This window comes from Drosophila persimilis, unplaced genomic scaffold, assembly GCF_003286085.1.
Source record: "Drosophila persimilis strain 14011-0111.01,24,50 unplaced genomic scaffold, DperRS2 tig00000124-arrow-pilon, whole genome shotgun sequence".
NCBI lineage: Eukaryota > Metazoa > Arthropoda > Insecta > Diptera > Drosophilidae > Drosophila > Drosophila persimilis.
The window spans coordinates 10,381,258-10,402,978 of record NW_020825294.1 but is presented as its reverse complement, the minus strand read 5'-3'; the positions used below and the strand labels follow the sequence as shown (position 1 = coordinate 10,402,978).

At 45.0% G+C, this 21,721-nt stretch overlaps 8 protein-coding genes and 2 non-coding genes across 10 annotated transcripts; 6 read left to right on the top strand and 4 right to left on the bottom strand.

The window, feature by feature from the left end:
- Positions 1-1,162: 1,162 nt before the first annotated feature.
- On the bottom strand, positions 1,163-5,176 carry LOC6596271 (actin-binding protein IPP). The gene is made up of 5 exons (XM_002021761.2): positions 4,407-5,176; positions 4,156-4,347; positions 2,318-3,162; positions 2,003-2,258; positions 1,163-1,932 (listed from the first exon to the last, which is right to left on the bottom strand). Exons 1-5 carry the CDS (start codon positions 4,863-4,865, stop codon positions 1,798-1,800), a joined length of 1,887 nt encoding a protein of 628 aa, XP_002021797.1. The 5' UTR covers positions 4,866-5,176; the 3' UTR covers positions 1,163-1,797.
- On the bottom strand, positions 3,217-3,412 carry LOC6596273. Its single transcript, XR_048091.2, has one exon. It is a non-coding gene; the product is annotated as a U2 spliceosomal RNA (small nuclear RNA).
- On the top strand, positions 3,992-4,108 carry LOC6596272. Its single transcript, XR_048090.2, has one exon. It is a non-coding gene; the product is annotated as a U5 spliceosomal RNA (small nuclear RNA).
- Positions 5,177-5,733: 557 nt separating the features above from the next.
- Positions 5,734-7,000, top strand: LOC6596270 (peptide chain release factor 1-like, mitochondrial). The gene has a single exon (XM_026987491.1). The coding sequence runs from the start codon at positions 5,749-5,751 to the stop codon at positions 6,925-6,927; it is 1,179 nt and encodes a 392-aa protein (XP_026843292.1). The 5' UTR covers positions 5,734-5,748; the 3' UTR covers positions 6,928-7,000.
- LOC6596269 (exosome complex component RRP41) lies at positions 6,941-7,793 on the bottom strand. The gene has a single exon (XM_002021759.2). The coding sequence runs from the start codon at positions 7,765-7,767 to the stop codon at positions 7,018-7,020; it is 750 nt and encodes a 249-aa protein (XP_002021795.1). The 5' UTR covers positions 7,768-7,793; the 3' UTR covers positions 6,941-7,017.
- A 412-nt stretch (positions 7,794-8,205) lies between these two features.
- Positions 8,206-9,992, top strand: LOC6596268 (uncharacterized protein C19orf47). Its single transcript, XM_002021758.2, has 4 exons — positions 8,206-8,292; positions 8,418-8,852; positions 8,915-9,520; positions 9,578-9,992. Exons 1-4 carry the CDS (start codon positions 8,274-8,276, stop codon positions 9,916-9,918), a joined length of 1,401 nt encoding a protein of 466 aa, XP_002021794.1. The 5' UTR covers positions 8,206-8,273; the 3' UTR covers positions 9,919-9,992.
- A 544-nt stretch (positions 9,993-10,536) lies between these two features.
- Positions 10,537-11,025, bottom strand: LOC6596267 (forkhead box protein B2). The gene has a single exon (XM_002021757.1). It carries the CDS (start codon positions 11,023-11,025, stop codon positions 10,537-10,539), a length of 489 nt encoding a protein of 162 aa, XP_002021793.1.
- Positions 11,026-13,281: 2,256 nt separating this feature from the next.
- Positions 13,282-13,863, top strand: LOC6596266 (protein Mabiki). The gene has a single exon (XM_002021756.1). It carries the CDS (start codon positions 13,282-13,284, stop codon positions 13,861-13,863), a length of 582 nt encoding a protein of 193 aa, XP_002021792.1.
- A 3,289-nt stretch (positions 13,864-17,152) lies between these two features.
- On the top strand, positions 17,153-17,707 carry LOC6596265. Its single transcript, XM_026987429.1, has one exon. It carries the CDS (start codon positions 17,153-17,155, stop codon positions 17,705-17,707), a length of 555 nt encoding a protein of 184 aa, XP_026843230.1.
- Positions 17,708-20,570: 2,863 nt separating this feature from the next.
- LOC6596264 (BTB/POZ domain-containing protein 9) lies at positions 20,571-21,647 on the top strand. Its single transcript, XM_002021754.1, has one exon. It carries the CDS (start codon positions 20,571-20,573, stop codon positions 21,645-21,647), a length of 1,077 nt encoding a protein of 358 aa, XP_002021790.1.
- Positions 21,648-21,721: the final 74 nt, after the last annotated feature.

Sequence of the window (21,721 nt, the reverse complement as noted above, 5' to 3'; positions counted from 1 at the left end):
GATATTTTTCTTGGCATGGCGTTGAGCCGGTACATCACACAACTAATCATGTGATCCAATTCGGGTACAAAAACATATTGACAGTTATTATACAATCTTAAGCTGAGGAAAACATGCCCTTGAGATGGGTCTTTCTACCGGAAAATTACCCAAAGCACACCTCAAAGGTGGTGAAGGCTTGGTTTACGGGAAAAAATGTAAACGTTATGGCTTGGCTAATTCAGTCTCCTGACTTAAACTCATTTTAAAACCTTTGGGGTGACTTAAAACGTCGAATTAGTAAAAATTATTTTCGAAAAGAAAAAGAATTGTGGAGAATTTGTGCAAAAAACGTGGTGTGAGAATCCAGTGGAGACTTGCCCCAAACTTATTGCTAGTATGCCAAGAAGGATGGCCGAAATCATCCAAAATAAGTGTGGCTATATAGGATACTATTAAAAGATTATAAATTATAAGAAAAAAGTGTAAACATTTTGATACGCTTTTAGTTTTTCGCTTTGGAGAATTGCTGTACTTATTATTTTGGCCAGCCCTTATTTATGATTTTAAGGTTTAATCGATCATAAAATATATATTTGAAATGAAAAATGCTTATGATAAACATTTTTATAGTCTATTGTAGGTTAGAAAACTGAAAGTAAATTTGAATTTTTAATTATGTTTACTAGAAAAGTTTTATAGGACGTGAAAGAAAGCTCATAAGCGTGTACTTATTATTTTGGCCAGTAGTGTATTTGTAATAATTTGAATTTGAAAATCAAGATTTTTCAAACCAAAAAAAAATCAAAAATCCGCAACTTTTCGTCGGCGTGTATAGAGGACCTCGATTAACGTACCAACAGACTGCAGAGCGCTGATGAAAAGAATTATTAGAATTTTTTAAATGTCGTAAAAGTCTATTAGAAATGCAGTAGTAGGGATAAACCAGATTCTTACATTTGTGCAGGAGGTTGTACTGAAAGAGGAGATCTCACAGGGCGCTGTACATAAACTCTCCATAATAATATTAGCTCATTGCAGTACCGCCGGGATTTCGGACCAACTTAATAATCCATCTTATAAGTAGTTTTGTAAGAGTATTTGAGGTTCAGATTCGCTGCGCGTCTGCTGTTCTGATTCGACAATCTTGCCCAGATTAATGAGAATGGACACAGGTTTTAGGTATTAAGTCGTACATTTATTTTGATAATACACCTATTATTAATACAATTTTTTTCCGAATGTGTGTTGCTTTTCGTTTGCGCTTTTTGGTACGTTTAAATCGGTGTTAATACAAAGTTGTCCGGAGACGCGCTCTTTTTAAGGGCGTGTTCAACATTTCTGTCCATACGCAAGTAATTAATAATGAGAAACATTTTAAAAGTAAACAAAAAGGATAACGTTCGAGTCGAGTAATGTTCAGCAATTACGATACGTTGATATACATTTTGCCATGCGACGACTATTTGGTTTTCGGTGTTTGGTTTCACTTTTTGAAAGGACAACTTCAACTACGGAACAATCTGGGCTGGCTGTGGGCTCTTCTGGTTCCTGGCTAACTACAACTACTAAGATTAGTATGTATTACTAACTGGTGAATAGCTGCGCTATGTTTCCTCTACCGATAACACGTCAACCGGAACGAACAATGCGCTTTTCGTTTCTTTTCTTTGGCGAGAGACCACTACTACGTTCAAGTTATTCGAAGAAGGAAGAGATTTGTGATGTGTGTAACGTATACAATGCAATAGATCTACAGTTGTTTCTTTGCGTGTGGGCGTGCTTAAAACGACGTGAGAATATGCGCCTCTAGGGATTCTAGACAACCACAGCTCCGGCCTCGGAACGACTGACTGGCAAATCGGGGCAATTTTTCCAAGAGTCCGACAGCGGGTCATAGCATTCGACAGCGTTGATGGTGACTTGCGCACGATAAAAGTTTACCTCGCATGGCTGCAAAGAAAAGGTTTATTACGGAACGTTTCCAAATTTTGGGTGGTGTTGGATCTATTCAATCGATTACCTGATCCCCACCAGCCACATAGAGTAGGCCATCGGCAGCGGCTACGGCAGGAATGGCTCGTGGTACGTTTAACGCACAGACCATTGTCCATTTGTCCTCGTCGAAGCTGTAGCGCTCCACAGAGCTGAGAATGTCCTGGCTGATGCTACTGCCACCCACCACGTACAAGTAGCGGTCCAGAACGGCCACGCCCATTTGGCAGCGAGCCGTTTGCATGCGGGCCAGCTGTGTCCACTCCTTGGTGACCGGATTGTAGCTGAAAGAGATGGGGATGATCAGAGGACGAAGTAATTATTTTGTATATGCGGAAAAAACCTTATCAAGTCTGGCAAATGTCGGGTGGTTGTTGTGCAGCCGCCCACAATGTAGATGAGACCCTCGAAGCTGACCACACCCATGCTGAACCGGGGCTGCGGCATGCTGCCAATAAGTTTCCAAAGATCCTGCTCTGGGTCATAGCACTCCATTGTGCCGCCAATATCGTCGCCAATCCAACCGCCAACAGCAAACAGATTGCCGCCCATGGTGCAGAGTCCAAACTCGCAGCGAGGCACTATCATGGGGGAAATGGGCTGCCAGATGTCGTTCTGGGGGTCGTAGACTTCGCCATTGGCCAGAATCTGGGAGCCGCGTTCGCCTCCCACCACGTAGATCTTGCCGTTCAAGGCCGACACACCCGGCAGTATGCGTCCCACTTCCATGGGAGCTGTTTCAGTCCACTCGCGTCGAAATATATCGAACTTGGCCACCGTCTCGAAGATGCAGTCCGCCGAGTTCCATGTCCGTGGCGTATCCCGGTGGGATCCCCCAATTATGTATATGTTCTTCTTGGCCAGCTGACGGGGGCAGACACGCAACGGCACCAACTGGCCGCGCTTCGAGGCAATGTCCCGACAAATCGAGCGTAGCGCAATCTTCACAGACATGTCACGACAGTCGTCTTTGAGGGCCTTATCGATCACCTTTACGGGAACGAGCGCCATGCGCACATGAGAAAGTATATCAAAGACATAGCAGCGCCGTTGCGTCACATCGTGCTTAATCCATCGCAGAGCCGCCTGGAACACCTGCGATTCAGAGTCCACGCGCAGCAGCTCGGAGTTCAGCAACTGCGACAGCAGAGCCTGCGGTGTTTCCAGGAACTCGTCCTCCAGGGTTATCTGAGTGTGGAAACATAAAATACCGCTTAGATTCTAACTACACGAAATTGATTATTTAGTTGGGCCGAAATCCCGGCGGTACTGCAATACCGGGCCAACCCGCGACAGAGGTGGAGCAAGCCCCTAGCACTCCGTCTGATTCCAAAAATCAGTTTAACATTTGTTGTTCTCCAATGGAGAAACTATCAGATGTTAAGCTGATAAGAACAGATACTACACTTTGATCTTAGCCATAAGGCCGAGAAGCGATAACTGGAAACAGCAAAACAGCCACCACACCATAATCACGTTGCCGGAACCAGTTGGGAATTGCCCCTTAAGTCCTTTCATATAAACGTAATATTTACTCTATGAGGGTTGCACATTTTTAAAGCCGTCTTTAAGGCTTTGGTGTGCAATGTTTCAAGGAAAAGACCGGCCGACCTCGGATTATCTTTACATCCCCTTAACGATCGATTGGTTATAAGGCAGCTGGTTATAAAGTGAACTTGAAATCAAACTTCTACATTCTGTTTTCTATAATATAAAGCAACAAAGGAAGGATCCAAAAGTCTTCAATGTGGCTGGATTGTTTCTTCTGAAACCACAGACGTTAATTCCAGTTTCCAGCCGACAGTTTTTACTGATCATTTATATGGCAGTTATATGATACTAATGGAAGCAAAAGGATGGAACTGCGTTCAAAACATCCCCTACAAGGGTACCATAAACTCACAGTGTCGTTGAGGTATTTCAAAATGCAGGTAAAGTTCATATTAAGGTTTCTTGCAATTCCCAACTAGTTATAATAGGCCCGGTATGGACAGGCTCTGGGTTTGGCGGTGTAAAGTCACTCTGGCTTCTCTTCAATTGTCGAATAAATCTTTCGCCTTTTACTAAAGATTTCCGTGGAGAGGGGCACTCTAATGAGTCTAAAATGAATTTTTTCGTAGTGCCCGGCGGCTTCGGTTGCTGGGCCAATATTGTATAAATTTGATAGTGGGAGCAACTTACTGCCGGGAAGTTTGCGTGGACAAAGTTTAGTGCGCTCTTGGCCAAAGATTCGCAATTATGCGCTTCGGCGAATCGTAATATGCCCAGGGCATTGGAGGCGTGCAGCTCGCGGCAGAGGAACTCGCAGCAACCGTCGACGACCTCATTCAGCTGGAGCATATCGGCAGCGGCGAGGAGTTCTTGGACGTTTGACTGCAAAGAAAGACTACTGTGAGGAAAGAGGACCAGTATAGAAGGAGAAAAGAACGCACTTGCGTGATCTCACACCGTCCCGTGTAGATAAAGTCGAGCAGAATGTGCAGTATGTCGCCATCGATTGTGTGCAACACTACCGATTTCTGTTTGACCTCGTTTAGGCCGAGCTCGGGCCGAAACATCGCCTCGAAATAGGCACTGGCAGCACTCAGCACCGCTCTGTGGGCGTTGAGGGTGGCCTCGCCTGCAACTATCTCCACGTCACAGAAGCGGGCCTGTTCCCTCAGTTGATTGAGATTGGACAGGACTTTGAAGGGATATTGGGCGTTGCAGTAGGAGGGAAGATTTGTGCGTTGTGTGGAGGCCTCGGCCCCTGATCCTGGCGTGGCCACATTGGCCTGCCCAAAGAAGTCGCCGTCGTTGGTGGGAGTTGGGTTTTGATTTGGATTTGGATTGCCATTGTGACAGTTTGCGTTGTATTCGTGGTGTATGGAGTAGGTTTTCTGCGGTGGCATTTTCTTTCGTTTGGTATGTTTGTTTGTTCGGGTTTCCTTGTTTCGTACGTGTACTAATAAATGCACTGTTGGGGCAGCAGCTCAGCCTTTTCACATTCAATTAGATATCTTAATTAAAGTTAATTGCTGCACTCTGCACCATTTAGCCTGTGCGTTGTTGTGTTTGGGTTCATTTTTCATCAATCAAAATGAGACACACACACACACCCACGACTGCGACGAACTCACACACAGGAACGAACACTGGAAAAGTTTACATACATTCCCAAACACAGCATGAGGTTTGCTTTTACTTGCACTAACGTATAATTTACTGCACCATAGCGACTATGCTAACACAGCTATTACATATTTAGCTACTAATTAGAAAGCAGCATATTTTTCTTAACTTTTATACGCTTTTTTGTATGTAGTTCGTGAACGATAAAATATACGGGTATTTCGAGTTTTACATTTACATAGCGACTACACGATAACTACACATTTGCTACATATTGGGAGGAAAAAGTGGGTATGTCTTCAAGGTGAGGTTCGTACGAACCCTTCAATTTGCCTTGGCGGTTTTTGCCTCTGGTCCGTACCCTTTTTTATAGCCTATTCAAAATTAAGTCTTATTTTTCGTTGCACTATTAGCGAATTTTCAAAGTATACTGTAAATATATTGATGTAAAAACAAACTTTACTTGAACAGGATAACAACCGCGGAAAATAAAACATACATAAAATAAAACATGTAGCAGTGTGACCGTTGGATGACCAGATACCAGATGGAAAAAATACAAAATCATAGTTTCACAGTCGTCAGGTATCGACTGACCTCATCAGCTGTTCCAACTTGTTATTTAATTGTTTTTTAAAGAATTCTCAATTAAAATTGCCAAAAATGCTGCTGCGTAAATTGCTACCCGTTCGCTGTGGCTACCTGGCACGCCGCTGGGCCAGCTCCGATCCCCTCAGCCTTCAAAACGAGAAGCTGCAATCGTATTTGGAGTCACTGCGCCAGGAGTACTACGGCCTGCGCGTTAATGCTACCGGCAATAGCAGAGCGTATGAACGGCTCTCACAGCTAGAGGGAGTGGTAAATGCCCTGGAACAGAGGCGCGTTTTGGAGCGCAACATCACCAGTGCCAAGGACATAGAGCAGGAGAAGGACGAGGATATGCGCAAACTGATGGAGGAGGAGAACGAGGTCTACGCAGATCTGTTGAGCAAGCAGGAGCAGACCATGCTGCAAGAGCTGCTCGCCTTAGCCGATGACGAGGTCTATCCGGCGCTTATATTCGGAGTGAATGCCGGAGCCGGCGGGCAGGAGGCCATGCTGTTTGCCCAGGAGCTCTTCGAGATGTACACCAGCTACTTTGAGCACATGGGCTGGGAATACGAGGAGTTTGCCCGCGAAACGACCGACATAGGAGGCCTGAGGCATGCCAATGTCATGGTCAATGGTGCAGATGCCTTCCATTGGCTTCGCTTCGAGGCGGGCGTCCATCGGGTGCAGCGTGTCCCCGCCACAGAGAAGGCCGGCCGAATGCACACGAGCACGGCCTCCATTACTGTGATTCCCAGACCCGCCGATGTCCATGTTCACATAGCTGAAAAGGATCTGAAAATCGAGACGAAACGCGCCAGTGGAGCAGGTGGGCAGCATGTGAATACCACCGACTCGGCTGTGAGAATTGTCCACCTGCCCACTGGCCTGGCCGTGGAGGCACAATCGGAACGCTCCCAGCTGAAGAACCGCGAGCTGGCCCTGAAGCGTCTTCAGGCGCGGCTTGTGCAGCAGCAGCTGGAAAGCTCAGAGGCCAGCAAGCAGGCTACAAAGAAGGCGCAGCAGGGCAGCCTCAACAGGAACGAAAAGATTCGCACATATAATTTTGTGCAGGATCGGGTCACGGATCACAGGATTCAAGGCGGAACACTCCACAATCTGGATGGGTTCCTGAAAGGTGGGGAGTCGCTCAGTGGGCTTGTAGAGAAGCTTCAGCTGGAGCACCGCAGATCTCGGCTAAGAGACCTATTAGAGGCGTGGCAGCCGCCACAGAAGGCAGCTAATAAAGATTAAAGATTAGAGCACATTGTTAGCCTAAATTTGTTGATGTTTAATAATAAAAAAGTTACACAAAATCATAATTTAACTAACAGGTGCCCTATCTCAACCAACTCTGGCCCAATCAGCCGCACTGCCGATGTGCAGTAGATGCTCTCTAACAGCCGCCTCCAAAATGTCGCGAATCTCCCGACAGCCAGCCATTGCCGTCTCGATGACGGTCTCCAGATGGTCAATGTGAAAGCGTTCGCTCATCTCGAGGAAGGCGATCTTCTGGGCATTGGGCAGTGCAGCCACGGTGAGCATGGGTCCGCCGGAAACCTCTTCAGTGTGTGAGATGTCAGTTAGGGGAATGCTGCTTTTGCTCAGCGAGGCCGTGCAAGCTACAATAAACTCATTCAGGCAAATGCCGGCATCGATCAGGGCCAGGGTGGCGGCATTTAGGGCAACCGCATAGTTGGCTCCATCTGCTTGCAGAACCTCCACGTAAATGTCAATCTGTGAGCGTGGATACAGCTCGGACTTAATGGCCGCACTCAGCGCCTGTTCTAAGTACATTTTGAACTCCAGGGATTTCCGATCTCCTCGCGGACGGTTCTTTCTCTCCGCCGTAGCGAATGTGGCCTGGCTGTACTGGCAGTTGATGATGACATCGTTGGTCTCCGTTTTCATACCTTTCGCTTGATGGGGTCCATATACAGCGGCCAAAACTTTTGTGTTTCCTTGTTCCATGTAGGCGCTGCCGTCGGGCTGCTCGAACACGCCCAATTTACACTTGATGTGGCGCAATTCGTGGGGTCTCCGGCCATCCAGGCGCAGACCCTGTTCGCTGAGTAACTCAAAATTACCGGCCATAGGTTTTAATAGAGCTAAACAGTTTATTTCAAAAATGAATTGCGGCACGTGTGTGCCTTTTTGTTTACAACCACAAAAATATACCGTCAGAAATATACCGAAACATACCGTCTCATTTAAAAAATATACCGTAAATATACTGACGAATTCAAGTTCTATTTTACATATTCTTCGTTTTTGATCTTCCGTGGAATATTACCAGCTATATAGAACATTTAGCCATGCCAAATGTTCTTAATATAAATTAAAACACGTTTGTTACGTTTATATTGAGAAACAATTTTTTTTATCGGTATATTTGCGGTATATTTAGAACAAAACGGCGGTATATTTCTGAGGGTCGGACTGTATATTTGATTGATGAATCCGCGGTCACACTGATCCTAGCTACCTAAATATAAAAATAGTTACACCAAAAACAAAAAAGAATACAATTTTTGAAATATAAAGAGTTCTAGTGTACTAAGAGTTCTAAAAAGTGCGCACTCGACTACCCACTCACAACTATGTCAAAGTCCAGCGCAGGTATGTACAAAGCAATGTAAAACGAGTGCAAGCCAAGAGATGGCCGCCTCTGGTTACACACGAAACCAAAATAAATACAAGCAGACGGCATATTTCGAATTAACCAAGATTTTGTCTACTCACAGCACGTTGGGTGAAGTTCTTCAATGCCGCTGGTATACCATCGCCAGCGGCCGCCGATTATGCACATATGTTCGTCGAGAATCGGATTCAGGAGGACATGCTCCTGGACCTGAACAAGGAGTACTTGCGAGAAATGGGGATAACGCTGATGGGTGATATAATAGCCATATTGCGGCATTCGAAAAGCGTATGCGAGCAGAATGCCCGAGATCTGGTTCTTACGCTCGATACCAATCCCATACCACTGGCCTGTGTGACTACCTCACCCGTTGTTAAGTCGGTGGCTGCTACAGTGTCGATTGGGCCCAAGACGAAGGCCTCGCCTCCCAAAAAGCCGGCAAGACGAGTTCTTCCCGAGCATGAGGGGAAATATAAGGTAACACTACCTTCGGGAACCACAGAGCGGAGCAAACAGATTCTGGCCAAGCGGGAGAAGTGTGAGTCTCGCGAAACAACCCATTACAAAAGACGAGATTCTACTTTTTTCATGTATTTTCAGTGTATTCAGATCGCGTGAGCAGCTCAAAGAAATCGGACATCTTCTCACGCCTGAACAAGCCGGCCGTAAGTGACGATGAGGCCCAGGAAGGCATTGTGTCCAGCTCGGGCGAAAGCAGCGTCCGGGTGCACATCACAGGAATCAAAAAAGCAGCAGATACCTGCAGCAACAGTTCGGTCTTTGCGCGTCTCGGCGGAAAACATACAAATGATGCAGCCCAGGCCACGGGCACGTTGACTAAGGAAATAAAATCGATTTTGAAGAACACACAACGCTCCGTCGGAGGAGTGACTATGAATTCGCCCATAGTCAAGGCGAAGAGAATTGCTTCGACTGCTGTGCAGCAGCCGCAGCAGAAGGTGATGCTCGTCCACAAAGTGCCCCTGAAGAAGGGTGACGATAGTGAGGCCGACAGCATGAATAGCGACGATGATATTCAAGAGGCATACGATTCCTCCGATGGCAGTGACGTCGAGATGTCAGGCGGTGAAAAAATTGTTAAATTCGCCTCGACTGCGGAGGTTAGGGAGATCGCACCACAATCTGCTTACAAAGCAAAGCACGGCAAAAACCTTGCCAATAATATCAAATCGCGGCTGGGAATGGGTAAGTCATGTCCCAATTGGTAATCCACTTAAATTAATCCCTTGTTAAACATTCTAGTGTCGAAACTTCATGCGACAAAGAAGACGTATAATCTGAAGGCGTCACCTTCGAAGAAACCCCAGGCTCGCATCAGTCCCGTCAAGGGCAAGACCATACGTATGCGCAGCGACGAGCTGATGACCCGCCAGGAAACACTGTCGGTGCACAAGAGATTAGGCAGTGGCCTTGCTGCAGTTCCTGCCAAAATGGCTCCTCCGCCCGTTTACCGTCAGTCGCGACCAGAGCCGCAGAAGTACGTCCCCCCACGTCGTCACAACAGCATGAATGCAGGCCGCAACAAGTCACGTCCAGCATCCAGCTCCGTCTTTGATCGATTGGGCTTCAATAACTCTATGTAATATAATGTATGCGTGCCTCAGAATTGTTTAAGTTCTTCGTCTTTAGTTAACCAGTAAATATTTAAAAGAAATAATCATGTAGTCATCTTATATATAATGCAATTAACCGAAATTGTAGTATTGTTTTTGGCAAAAATATCTGTATGATCTTTCTCTAGGATATTTCTAGTCCTTTTGGGTATGAAACTGGATAATTCCAAAACTATTATGTATTGCGATCAAATTGAAATCTTGCAAAATATCACCATTGTTATTTGTTTGAGATTATTTTCGTGCAAATCTATTATTTTCAAATCATCGAGAAGTCTGCATCCACTATGTAGTGGATTATGTAAAAGACTAGATAGAATTCACCTATTCCCTCTGTTGCACCTTTCCAAATGAAGAACAAAGAAATCATTTAGTTACGATCTTCAATTTATTAGTTATGTTAAATATAGCTGCTATATACAATTATGGTTTGGTCTAGAATCTAGAGTATCATATCCATTTAAATAATTTGCAAAGGCTTTGTATGTACAATCTGTCTGCGGGCACTTAAAGTTCTATATCACTGGTTGCTAGGCAAATCACTCCGTTCGTTCCTTTCAATTGTATTGACCATCCTCTGCCTTCCGCTCACTGCTGCAGCAGTGCTTGTAGGGCCTGACGCCATTCCACTGGCCAGGTGCTGGCATCAGGATTGATGCTAAGCAGTTGGCGCATTTGGAGTACGGCTCGTTGCTTCTGCAACATGTAGGCGTATAGCATAGGTGATGGAGTTGCAGTGGGAGTCGCCAGATATTGGGGCTGCTGCGGTTGGGGGTACGGGTACGAATGTGTGTGCGGATGCTGCAACTGTGGTGGAGTTGTGGGCGGCGTGGGAGGCAAAGTATGCTGGACCTCTCGCTCCGATTCCTGGCGACGTTTCCGCGGTGTGTTTTCGCTTAAGGCATATGGCCGGAACAGAGGCGTGCTTGTACTTGTGGTGGTGGTACCGCTGCTGCTCTTCTTGCCAAACTTTTTGTGCGTATAGTTGGACGTCTTAAATTTCTTGTGCGTGTAAATCTCCTTGGCGTCCGCGGAGTCGCCTCCGATGGTCTGGTAATCCAAGTTTGAAGGGGCCATGATGTGGTTGATGATTTTTGTTCGAAGTGCGTAGTTCAGGATGCTGTTGTCTTGTTGGTGGCTAAGGCTCGACTGTGTTGTTGGCCACTGCGCAACATTCCTTTATATAGGCGCTGGGCGCTGGCCGGTTGGGCTCTGCTACCTGTGAGCCCGGATAAATTATAATTAAGGTAGTGTGCGCCTTGTTTATGGGAAAATCTTCGTTGACAAAAGGTTGCCATTGTCGTAGAAAGAAAAGGATTTCGTGAGCAACACCTACTACCTACTGCGAACAATGTCCGTAGTCGTGGATGAGCAGGTAACACTAAAGTCCTTTGTAATTAATTTTTCATTTGCCGCACTCGGCTCGCACCTTCTTCTTGGCCGGAATGTCTTCTGCCTGCTGGTCCTGTTCTGTTTTTCCAAGTATTCTCTTTCGAATATTTCACTAGAACAATCCCCTACCTAGAAACAACAGCGCCTGCGCTTGCCACTCTTTGATGATTCCCAATGTCTCCATGCGCATAGGAATAGAAATCTTATCTCGCTTACCGCTAATCTGCCTCATTAAGTTCTGGCTTGGGCTTGGGTTCAGATTCTGTTTCTGTTTCTGGCCCTGGCTCTAAAGAGACTCTGCTGCTCATTGAATGGAAATTTATTGGGTTTTCCCGAAATGTTGCGTGTCTGTCTGGCAGCCTGAAGCACTTTCGAGATCGTTTGAGAGCGCACAAACACAATATATGTATATTATTTGGTATGTTAGTTTAAGATGAAGTTTGAAACCAGATATTAGACAGCGATAAGGATGATTCAATCGGAGAAATGGGAAGAAAAAGAAAAGAGTTGGAGAACTTTAGATTTATACAAGCATAATTTACAATATTTATTTTTTATTAAATGTACATCTGGTGTTTGTAATTATATGAAACAGGGTACAATCAGGTCTCAGGTGTGATTTCTAAGAATCAAAGATGGAGCAAACTTTCTTTATTTACCTTTCCCATCCTTAGGCAGATCGGATTCCCTGAATATCCTCCTGGGAAGAAATGTACATAGTACACATTCAACTCTCGGATTCAATATTGTACAATGCGCCACATATATTTGTATCCTCAGATAAAGCACTTCCTGGTAGGTGTTTGACAATTGTATCCTTCTACCGAGGTCATTCCCCCTGTAAAGCATACATAGGTACATATGTAAGACAGAAAGGAAGAGGAAGCATCGGAGACTACCAAAATCGATTCTTTCCGTTACAGAAGAGATGGCAATTGATCGATATGATAGTGGAGCACACAATCAAACAATATAACAATCTTTCACTGTAATACTTGAAAGTGAACAAATAACAATCCCAATCCTGCACATTCACTCGACATCTTGTCGAGGGCTGGTCTCAAGCCCACCTGAAGTAAATCCGCTTAGGGAGTGTGGAAAAGAGATGCAGACAACCATCTCTGACTGCATAAATCAATTGACAAAGGGCATTGAATTGAATGAAACTGGAATCCGACATAATTCCAGAACAGAGGGAACATTCAGTAATAGTCGAACTTCTCGGATCTGAACGGTGAAAGACGATTTTTCAGCTGGCCAAGCTGAAGTCATAAATGCGTGTTTGCCAGATCGGTTTCGGGAACGGGACTGTGACTGTGTCTGTTTCGGTGTCTGCTATTCAGGTGACACAAAGGAAGCCGAAACAAAAGCGGGTCAGTAGACAGCATGGCCATATTGAGCGCCAGGATTACACAGATCTGATCCGATCTTATCCCATCCCCTGCCCATGGTCACAACAGGTAATTCCGCCGAAAATGTCTGGCGATGTAAACAGCCCAGAGGGTAGAGCGGGAGGGAAAAAGAGAGATCTGAGTAAAAGGACAACAACTGGTTTATGACACCCCAAGCCGAGTGGAGTGGAATTGAATACCAGCCGGCGGATTAGGGCCAAACTAGGGACTCCCTGGCCAAGACCATTACCTGGTCTACCTGAGCCGATCGTGGTGATTAGTTCGGGCCATCTTTGAGAATGAATGAACTTTGATTGGGAAATACCTGCACGGACGGTTGGACGGGTACGGGGACGGGGACAGGGAAGGGTGGGAAAATCTCGTGGATTTGCTGGTAGCTAGACGTAGTGGGAGAAGGAGGCCTTCTGATTACCTATTATTGCATAAAAGTGGCCGCCGGGAGGAGGGGCAGCACAGTCGTCTCACCGACACTAAAGCATACACACCTCCCAGTAGAGCACACGAGCAATTCAACCACCCACAGCCTACCATGGAAAACTACAACCACAAGAAATTCACAGGAGCCCTGAAGCGGAAGCGGTGCCAGGAAGAGGAGTCCGACGACGATGTCGTCTTCATTATGGAGCAGTGCGGCCATCGAACCCCTGAGCAGCCGCAGCCCAAGCGCCGCTTCTTCCGGCCCTGGCTGGACGAGTCGTTGGCCCAGGAACAGGAACCCCAGCCGACACGGACCCGACAATCCCATCCCGGTAGCCCGGCTAGCCCACCCTTGGTGGATGCCACCTCGACGTACCACGCCAACATGGTGCGCTCTCACACTCCCCGGCAGCGCAGTCCCCAGGAGCAGCTGCGTCGGGACCGCAACACCTTGGCCAGTCTTCGCCACAGACGCTCCAAGCAGCAGGAACAGGCTCTCATGGAGCAGCAGTACTTCGAGTACCGGCGACAGCACGAGGCCAATCTGCAGCAACAGGTCCGGCTAAGCCTCTACTACGTGAGGTTCCTGCAGCAGACCATGGCCGCCACCAGAGAACCTCTGCAGGCTTCCAGCCATCAGCAGATGCCTAAAGCCCAGACAACGACTCAGCATTCTTGGGGAGTCCATAACTAATTTTAGTCGTTGCCGTAGTCCTGTATTTGTAACTTACTTCTAGTCCCCTTGTGATTACTTTTAAAGTTTTATTAATTTGATTTGTTGACAAACAATATATGAACAAAATTGTTACTGAAATTATTTCAACGTTTTTATTTTATTTTGAGAATTGATTATACCTCCTGAAGAGGATCCTAAGAAAGGTTCCTGTATAGTTTATTGGATGGAGAATATATTTATGTATCTGACGAGTATTTACATATTTGGCTGGAGACACCATCACTTTCGATTGATAGATAAGTAATTGTCTTCAGTGTAAACACAAGCCATCTGTTTTCAATACATCATTCTATATATCTATGCTAAAAAGATACAAAAATGAACGAAACGCGGGGGAAACTCGAGAAATGACAACGAAATTCAACAGACTCTATAATTCAAATTAGCTATCTTTATTAGGTGATTTATTCAAAATATTGTCTAGGAAACTAAATTTGAAATTGAAAATTCAAAAACTACCACTCATAAGTTAAGTCTTTACTGACTTTTATTTTTTTTATTGAAATGTATGTATATTATACTGGTTATTATTCTATTATACTGGTATACTGGTGATCATTACTAAGAGTGACATAATTCTAGGGACATTAATGCCAAATTACAGAAGAATATATATTAATTAGAGACAATAGAAAAGATTTAACTTATGAGAAAATCCGCATTGCAATCAAATTACCATTTTCTGAAATACTTGTAATTGCTCGAGCGATGATCATTTCCAGAGCATAGAATCATGAGCGAAGATCCGGTTTGTCGTTGACAAAACCCGAATGAAATCACCGTCGATGACACTATAAAAATAAAAAAATGCACCCTAGGTCGAACAGAATATGGGGTCATCGTAGGTAAGAACAATATTTGAATAATACTTAATATAATAAAAATAAATAGCATTTACCATATACATACATATGTGAACTTTTATTGTGTTTACACGTAAGTTTCGCAAATCGGGGTGAACCTATCCCATGGGATCTTCAATGTGCGCATTTTCTTCACTGTTTGTGTTTGTATAATAACAAATTAGTATTCCGAATGTCAGGATATAAAAAAAATGTTCTGTACGAAATATTATTTATTAATAATAGATTTCAAATTGGGCGCTAGTAAACTTTCTTCGTGCGTGTATGAAAAATCTCGTTCTGTGGTATGTGCCTGGAAACACAGCCCACCCACTACTACGGGGCATACTAGCTGTAATTAAAATCCGATGTCGTAATAATTATAAGGGTTGTAACAATTATCCAGACGTCAAGTATCGCTACACCAAATGGTGGCCACCAAGTGTGCTGTACTCTATGAGTAAAAAATATTTATATGTAAATATGTCAGGAAAATAAAGATCGAAGAAAGTTAAAAGATACTCAGCTATAGGGCTGTGAACTTTCAACGGTAGTTAGTTAGTTAGTTAGTTAGTATTTAGTCGGCGATAAAATCTGGTCATAAAATATGAGTGTGATGTAAGTTGTTTGTTTCGCATATTGGTGTCCGTATACTCGTATGTATGTAAAACGCACATATATGGTTACATCACTGAATCTCAGAGGGGCTAATATATTGCTGCAATGAAATACTTTTTAGAATGAATATTCATAGGAATATTTTGGAAGGTATGCAATTAAAGAATGATGAGGAACACGCCATATTTAATGAAATGGGTATGATATTTATCACTGAAGGATGCATTTATCCGTGATCAGCATAAACAGTTTGGAATATGAAACTTTGCATAAGCCGATCGCCGATCTGACTTAAGTACATGTACAGTATCTAAGAGCCGGAACCACCAGGATCAGATCTCATATACATAATGTATTTAACGAAAACATCGACTGAAAGCTCAATATCTGAAGTAAACGAGGGGGAGCGTGGTGAGTTGCTGCTACGGCCGCTACTCTAAATGTATACCCGATACATAGTCAGTATGGCTCTCCTCCGCCAGACAGCGCGTTAATTAAACGACAAAGAGTGCGTGCGAGGGAGGCAGAAAATCAGTCAGAGCTTGTCGTCGGGCACTGGGTAGCCACTGAATATTGATTTGTTTCGGATTCGGCCATCTGGTAGATATGGTCATTCTCTATTATTGTGCGTTTTTATTTTGTGGATGCCACAGATTTTCGTCCTTTGTGGGGCCGAATGTTTAAAATACACTCATCACAGTAAGATTAACAGGCGTGATCATACCAAATTTTGGGTGATCCAGTCTTAATAGCCTCTGAGATCTGTGGATGCCACAGATTTTCGTCCTTTGTTGGGTCGGAAGGGGGTGGGCGAAATCTCGAAGTACACATTTGCAGGTTCGATATCACAGGAGTGTGGATACCAAATTTGGTTGCTCTAGCTCCTATAGTCTCTGAGCACTAGGCGCTCATAGGAAAGGACAGACGGAAAAACGGACAGACAGACCAGGCTCTATCGACTTGGCTATTGATGCTGATCAAGAATATATATACCTTATGGGGCCGGAAAGGCTTCCTTCTGGACATTACACTCATCCATTTTCACTACAAATCGAATATACCCCTTTACACATTTTAAGTATCTACAAAAAACTTTATCGCGAGGGTATGTATGTATGTATTTTTTCATAGCTAAACCAAATCAACTTACTTATCGATCTGAAATGGGATGGAATGGAAGCGCTTTACCTGTACTGATGTTAGTGGAAAACTATAGATAGATCCGTTTGATCATAAATCATATCCTGGATCTCAAGAAAACATGAGGGTGACTTACCTTATGGCATTTCCTAAATGCGGTCGATACTTTTGGAATTGTCAACCCCAAGAAAATGTGAGTATAGGCCCACAGGGATTTTCACAGAATTAAGACAAAGTGCGGTGGAGATGTCAGACCTGAAGCAGAAAGGACAGGCCGGAGGACCACACACGGCAAATGGCGTCAAGTAGCCCAATAAAAATACCGCTGTGTATGTGTGCATAACGCTTGTCGAAAACTTTCCTGTTCCGGTGACAACATTTGGTCGGTCGGTGGATGGTAATCCTAAAAAGGAATAATTAGGCAAGGCCGAGGCGACAATTAGCGAGAACAGGTCATAAAAAAGATACCCTGATCCACACACAACGATTACCTAATAGAGATGCGCTAATCCCTTTGTTGACAGACCCAAAATCAAATGGTATCGCATCCCTTTTTACCTGTTCCGTGTATAAAAGCAGGACATAAGGGCAGGGAGTCAACCATTCACTCAGCAAACAGCAAGCGAGCAGCAGCATCATCAACCGACATGGATAATTCTACGACGACCTCCAGCTACACCCACAAGAAGTTTTCCGCCAAGCGCAAGCTGGAGATAGACCAAGGCCTGGACTCGAACACGGATAGTCTGATGTACCAGGGGAAGCCAGCCGCCAAGCGCCGCCAAACCAAGGCACTCTTCCGCCCCTGGCTGGACAAGAACAACGATCAGAACACTGAGGCATCCCCACCAACAGCCGGTCCACCAGAGTCAGCTGCTCCCGCCTTGGGCCCCACCTGCAGGCCGACACTCGCTGAGACGCCCCGCCAGCGCAGCCCCCAGGAGCACCAGCGTCGTGATCGCAGTCTCCTGGCCAGTCTCCTCAGTCGCCGGGCCGAGCAGGCACAGGCGCAGTACCTCGAAAATATGGCCAAGCTGGAGCAGCAGGTTCGCGTGAATCTCTTCTACCGTCAGCTGTTACGGCAAGCCGTTTTCCAGCGAGGAGTGGCCGCCCCGAACAACCTGCTGCCACGGCAGCAACAGCAGTTCCTCCAGCAGATGGCTCTCTCCCAGCAAATGCTCGTCTTTGGAGCACAGCACTGATATGGGCGGAGAGGCCAAGAGGAGAGATCTATATTGACTATGGACCATAATGTGATTTAGACCATTAATGTGATAGCCCTTGTTTTTTTATTGAATAAAAAAATCTGTAAGCAATTATACTTTTTCGGTGTTATGGACAGCAGTGCTGTGAAGTTTAAGGGGCGTGGAAAAGGTCAGCGAAATAGTCGTAGCACTGATTAAAACTCTGTCAAATGTATGCGAGGGTAGGACCTAGAAAGTGGTCACAGTTTTACTCTAAATTATTGCTTATAAAGTCAATAGACTGTTAAAGAAACTTTATACTTAACGAGGGGGAACGTTGTGAGTTGCTGCGGACACCGCAACTCTACAGTTATACCCGATACTAAGTCAGTATGGCTCTCCTCCGGCAGACGCCGCTAATATTAAACGACACGACAAAGAGTGCGTGCGAGAGAGACAGAAAATCAGTCTGAGCGTGACGTCGGGCGCTGCGTAGCCACTAAAAATTGATTTCTTGCTTTTGGCTACAAAAATGATCCGATCTGATCCAGATTCGGCAACCGGATAGATATGGTCGATTTTGCAATATTGTGGATGCAACAGATTTTCGTCCTTTGTGTGGGCGGAAGGGGGTGGGGCGAAATTTTGAAACAAACTCGTCTCGGTCCGATATATTAGGAGTGTGGATACAAAATTTGGTTACTCTAGCCTTAATACTCTCTGAGATTTGTGAATATCCCCAGATTTGCATCCTTTGCGGTGGCGGAAGGGGGTGTGGCGAAATTTTGAAACAAACTCGTCTCGGTCCGATATATTAGGAGTGTGGATACCAAATTTGGTTGCTCTAGCTTTTATAGTCTCTGAGATCTAGGCGCTAATGTTTTACTCTAAGCAAAGCCGCCTATGCTACGTGTGTGTTAGAGAGAGACAGGGCGAGAAAAAATGAAATTGTTTTCTTGATGCTGGCTATAATAATAATACGATCCAATTCAGATTCTGCAGTATAAAAGATATGGTCATTCTCTACGATTCTGCGTTTTTGGTTTTCTCGTATCTTTAAAATTGTGGATGCCACAGATTTTCGCCCTTTGTGGGGGCGGAAGTGGGCGGGGCAAAGTTTTGAAATATTTTTGTAGCAGTGACATATCACAGAAGTCTGGATCCAAAACATCGTTGCTCTAGCTCTTATAGTCTTTGAGCATTAGGCGCTGAAGGGGACGGACAGACGGACGGACGGACAGACGGACAGACGGACAGACAGACATGGCTCAATCGACTCGGCTATTGATGCTGATCAAGAATATATATACTTTATAGGGTCGGAAACGATTCCTTCTGGACGTTACACACATACACTTTTACCACAAATCTAATATACCCCAATACTCATTTTGAGTATCGGGTATAAAAAGAATGTAGACCACCAGCTGAAGAAAGTGTTGGTCCCACATCTATTTGGGGTATAATATTATATTCGTAACAGAATTTTTTTCCAGCTTAAGATAGATTTGTTTCGATAGATCTTTCTCGTATTTAAGCTGTTGTTTGTCATTGCAATACGGCTAAGTAAAGTCCGATTAGGTAAAGTTCCTCGCTAAAGAGAACATTTAGCTAAAAATTAGTTTTCGAATGTATATTATAACTGTCTTTAGTCACACTTGGATAGATATTTCTTGAGAACAATTAATTTCAAGTAATTACCCGACAAAGTTCAGCGAGCTAAGTCGAGCTCAGTTTCACAATATGCTCATGGGGGCTTTCCAAGGTTCGGCAAACCACAAAGAACAACAACGTTTTGGCTGAAACGAGCTTTCGGCATTCGGCATTCGGCTTGAGCCGCCTGATGCAATGGGCCACAAATATTGACAGAGGGCTTGCTGGGATACGAGGGGTTCGTGATATGCTAACAGTTTGTGGGGTCTCCGGGTGCGAGCAAAGCTTCAAGTTCAACTGAGATGCGAGACAAAGTTTTGCAACCGCAATACTCGAGGTGCAGATGCAATTTTCAATGTTAGCCAGGCCATAGGCAAAGCCATAGCCGGAGAGCCAAAAGAGCGAGCCGAATACTGAAATTGAAGAGAAAACCGAGCCCCAGCAAAATGTTGGCAATTAACTGAAACCTGAGGTTTGTTGGCATGGTACAAGTGCAAAGTGGTTTATTGGGTTGCCATGGCCGCGACGGAAATTTTCTGCACTTGGATTTTCCGCCGTCACCTGAAGCATAGGAAGTCGCGCTCTCGAGTATTATCAAATGGCCCACAATGAAAATTAAGAGCAATTAACTGCGCTGCGCTCGCTATGATTGCGCAATGGCCAAAAGAGTTAATTACGGCGGGCCAAACACTGGGACAGCGGGGACTTCCCCCTGGAGCATGAATACTGAAGTTAAGCAAAGTTTTCTCGTACAGACTGTGACACAGTTGGCTGCACCTTCGTCGTCCATGTCTCTAAATATATTTTCTGCCTCTGATCAGGGTGACTTCCTTATAGACTGTTGATTTTCTACTTGGTTAAGCATTATGCAAGTAGAGTTGAATGCAGGTTGACTGGGTAACTGTTGGATTGAGTGAAAGCGTCTTCTAATTTCTGTATACACAAAGGTATACATACATACATATGTATATTAAATGTAATTGTTAACTTTCTATGTTAATAAAAAACCACGACATTCTTAAAAGATTTAATTGTAATAGAGTTAAATATCTTTAATGATTATGTTTCCAAAATAAATGTGGTGAACACTTAGTTGCCAAAAACTATAATCATTGGGAGAAATCCATTTGTATTTTTTATCAGGGAGCAAGCTGTGTTCGGGAACACACATTCAGATCTCTCTCACTGAGATTTCCGGAAAATACAAAATAGAGGGCCAGCGACCAAAATGAACAGCAACGCTAAGAAACAACTCACCGACGTCAACGTATTGGGCGACCGCTTCTTGTGGGACATGGGCCGCCTCTGCATGAACGAGCTGTACTCGGACGTGTGGTTCCTTGTGGAGGATCAGCGCATACCCGCCCACCGCTTGATTCTGGCCGCGCGCAGTGACTACTTTCGTGGCCTGCTCTACGGAAGCATGTGCGAGTCAACGGAAACCGAAATTCGGCTGCTAGAGGTGCCGTTGGAGGCATTCAAGGTAATCCTGGGCTACCTTTACTCGGGCACTCTGCCAGTTTCCACACTGGACCTGGATTCCATCTTCAAGGTGCTCGGTGTGGCCAACCTTTATTGTTTGCTGGAAGTCGAGTCGGTCCTAGCCGATCATCTGAAACAGAATGTGGCCGTCGACAATGTGTGCAGGATCCTGGAGACAGCACGCCTATATGGATTTTCTGATCTGGCCGAGAATTGCTTCAAGTTCATGGACCGCGAAGCGTCCAAGCTCGTAAAGCACGACTCCTTCCAAATGCTCTCGAAGGAATTGCTTGAGGAAGTGTTGCCACGAGACACCTTTTATGTCCTTGAAGATGAATTATTCCAGTTTGTATGGGAATGGAGTCGCCAAAATCCGGATGTGGACATCAAGTCGTTGGTCCCGTGCGTACGTCTCCCACTCTTGAGTGCCAAACAATTGACGAATGCGGTAGGTCTCTCCGGCCTCGTCGAGCCGGGGAAAGCATTCGACACCAATCTTGCAGAGAATGTTCCCTACCGTTACGTATTTGTGGAGCCGGGGTCAAGTGTTAGACCGGAACGTATTCTTCGCAGCAATGTTTGGGACTTCGGCAAGATGTTTCGAGTTAACCAAATTAAGTGTATGCTTAAACCTCCAATCTGCTGCCACGTGGATGTCTCCTGCGATAAGACCCACTGGGAGCGGGTGGGAACCAACATAACAGCTATTATAAACTTCACGGCGCGTCCCGTTTACTACATTCGGTTCATTGGCTCAGGGAGTGGACGTCCAATTTGGAAATGTGTTAAGATGCTGACAGCCGGAAACAGCGGCGACCCGTAAGCGTGGGTCAGTCTGCTGAGGTCTGACCCCTTGTCCTTTAAATTTGCTTTTCCGTTTTACTCAAATAAATATAT

Bases quoted from the DNA above. Each gene is read 5' to 3' on its own strand.
- LOC6596271 (XM_002021761.2), bottom strand. From the start codon at position 4,865: ATGCCACCGCAGAAAACCTACTCCATACACCACGAATACAACGCAAAC. The intron at 3,163-4,155 runs GTAAGTTGCTCC...TTCCACACTCAG, and splicing joins TCCACGCAAACTTCCCGGCA to ATAACCCTGGAGGACGAGTT. The intron at 2,259-2,317 runs GTTTTTTCCGCA...CATCTCTTTCAG, and splicing joins CATTTGCCAGACTTGATAAG to CTACAATCCGGTCACCAAGG.
- LOC6596270 (XM_026987491.1), top strand. From the start codon at position 5,749: ATGCTGCTGCGTAAATTGCTACCCGTTCGCTGTGGCTACCTGGCACGC.
- LOC6596269 (XM_002021759.2), bottom strand. From the start codon at position 7,767: ATGGCCGGTAATTTTGAGTTACTCAGCGAACAGGGTCTGCGCCTGGAT.
- LOC6596268 (XM_002021758.2), top strand. The intron at 8,853-8,914 runs GTGAGTCTCGCG...ATGTATTTTCAG, and splicing joins TCTGGCCAAGCGGGAGAAGT to TGTATTCAGATCGCGTGAGC. The intron at 9,521-9,577 runs GTAAGTCATGTC...TAAACATTCTAG, and splicing joins CAAATCGCGGCTGGGAATGG to TGTCGAAACTTCATGCGACA.
- LOC6596267 (XM_002021757.1), bottom strand. From the start codon at position 11,025: ATGGCCCCTTCAAACTTGGATTACCAGACCATCGGAGGCGACTCCGCG.
- LOC6596266 (XM_002021756.1), top strand. From the start codon at position 13,282: ATGGAAAACTACAACCACAAGAAATTCACAGGAGCCCTGAAGCGGAAG.
- LOC6596265 (XM_026987429.1), top strand. From the start codon at position 17,153: ATGGATAATTCTACGACGACCTCCAGCTACACCCACAAGAAGTTTTCC.
- LOC6596264 (XM_002021754.1), top strand. From the start codon at position 20,571: ATGAACAGCAACGCTAAGAAACAACTCACCGACGTCAACGTATTGGGC.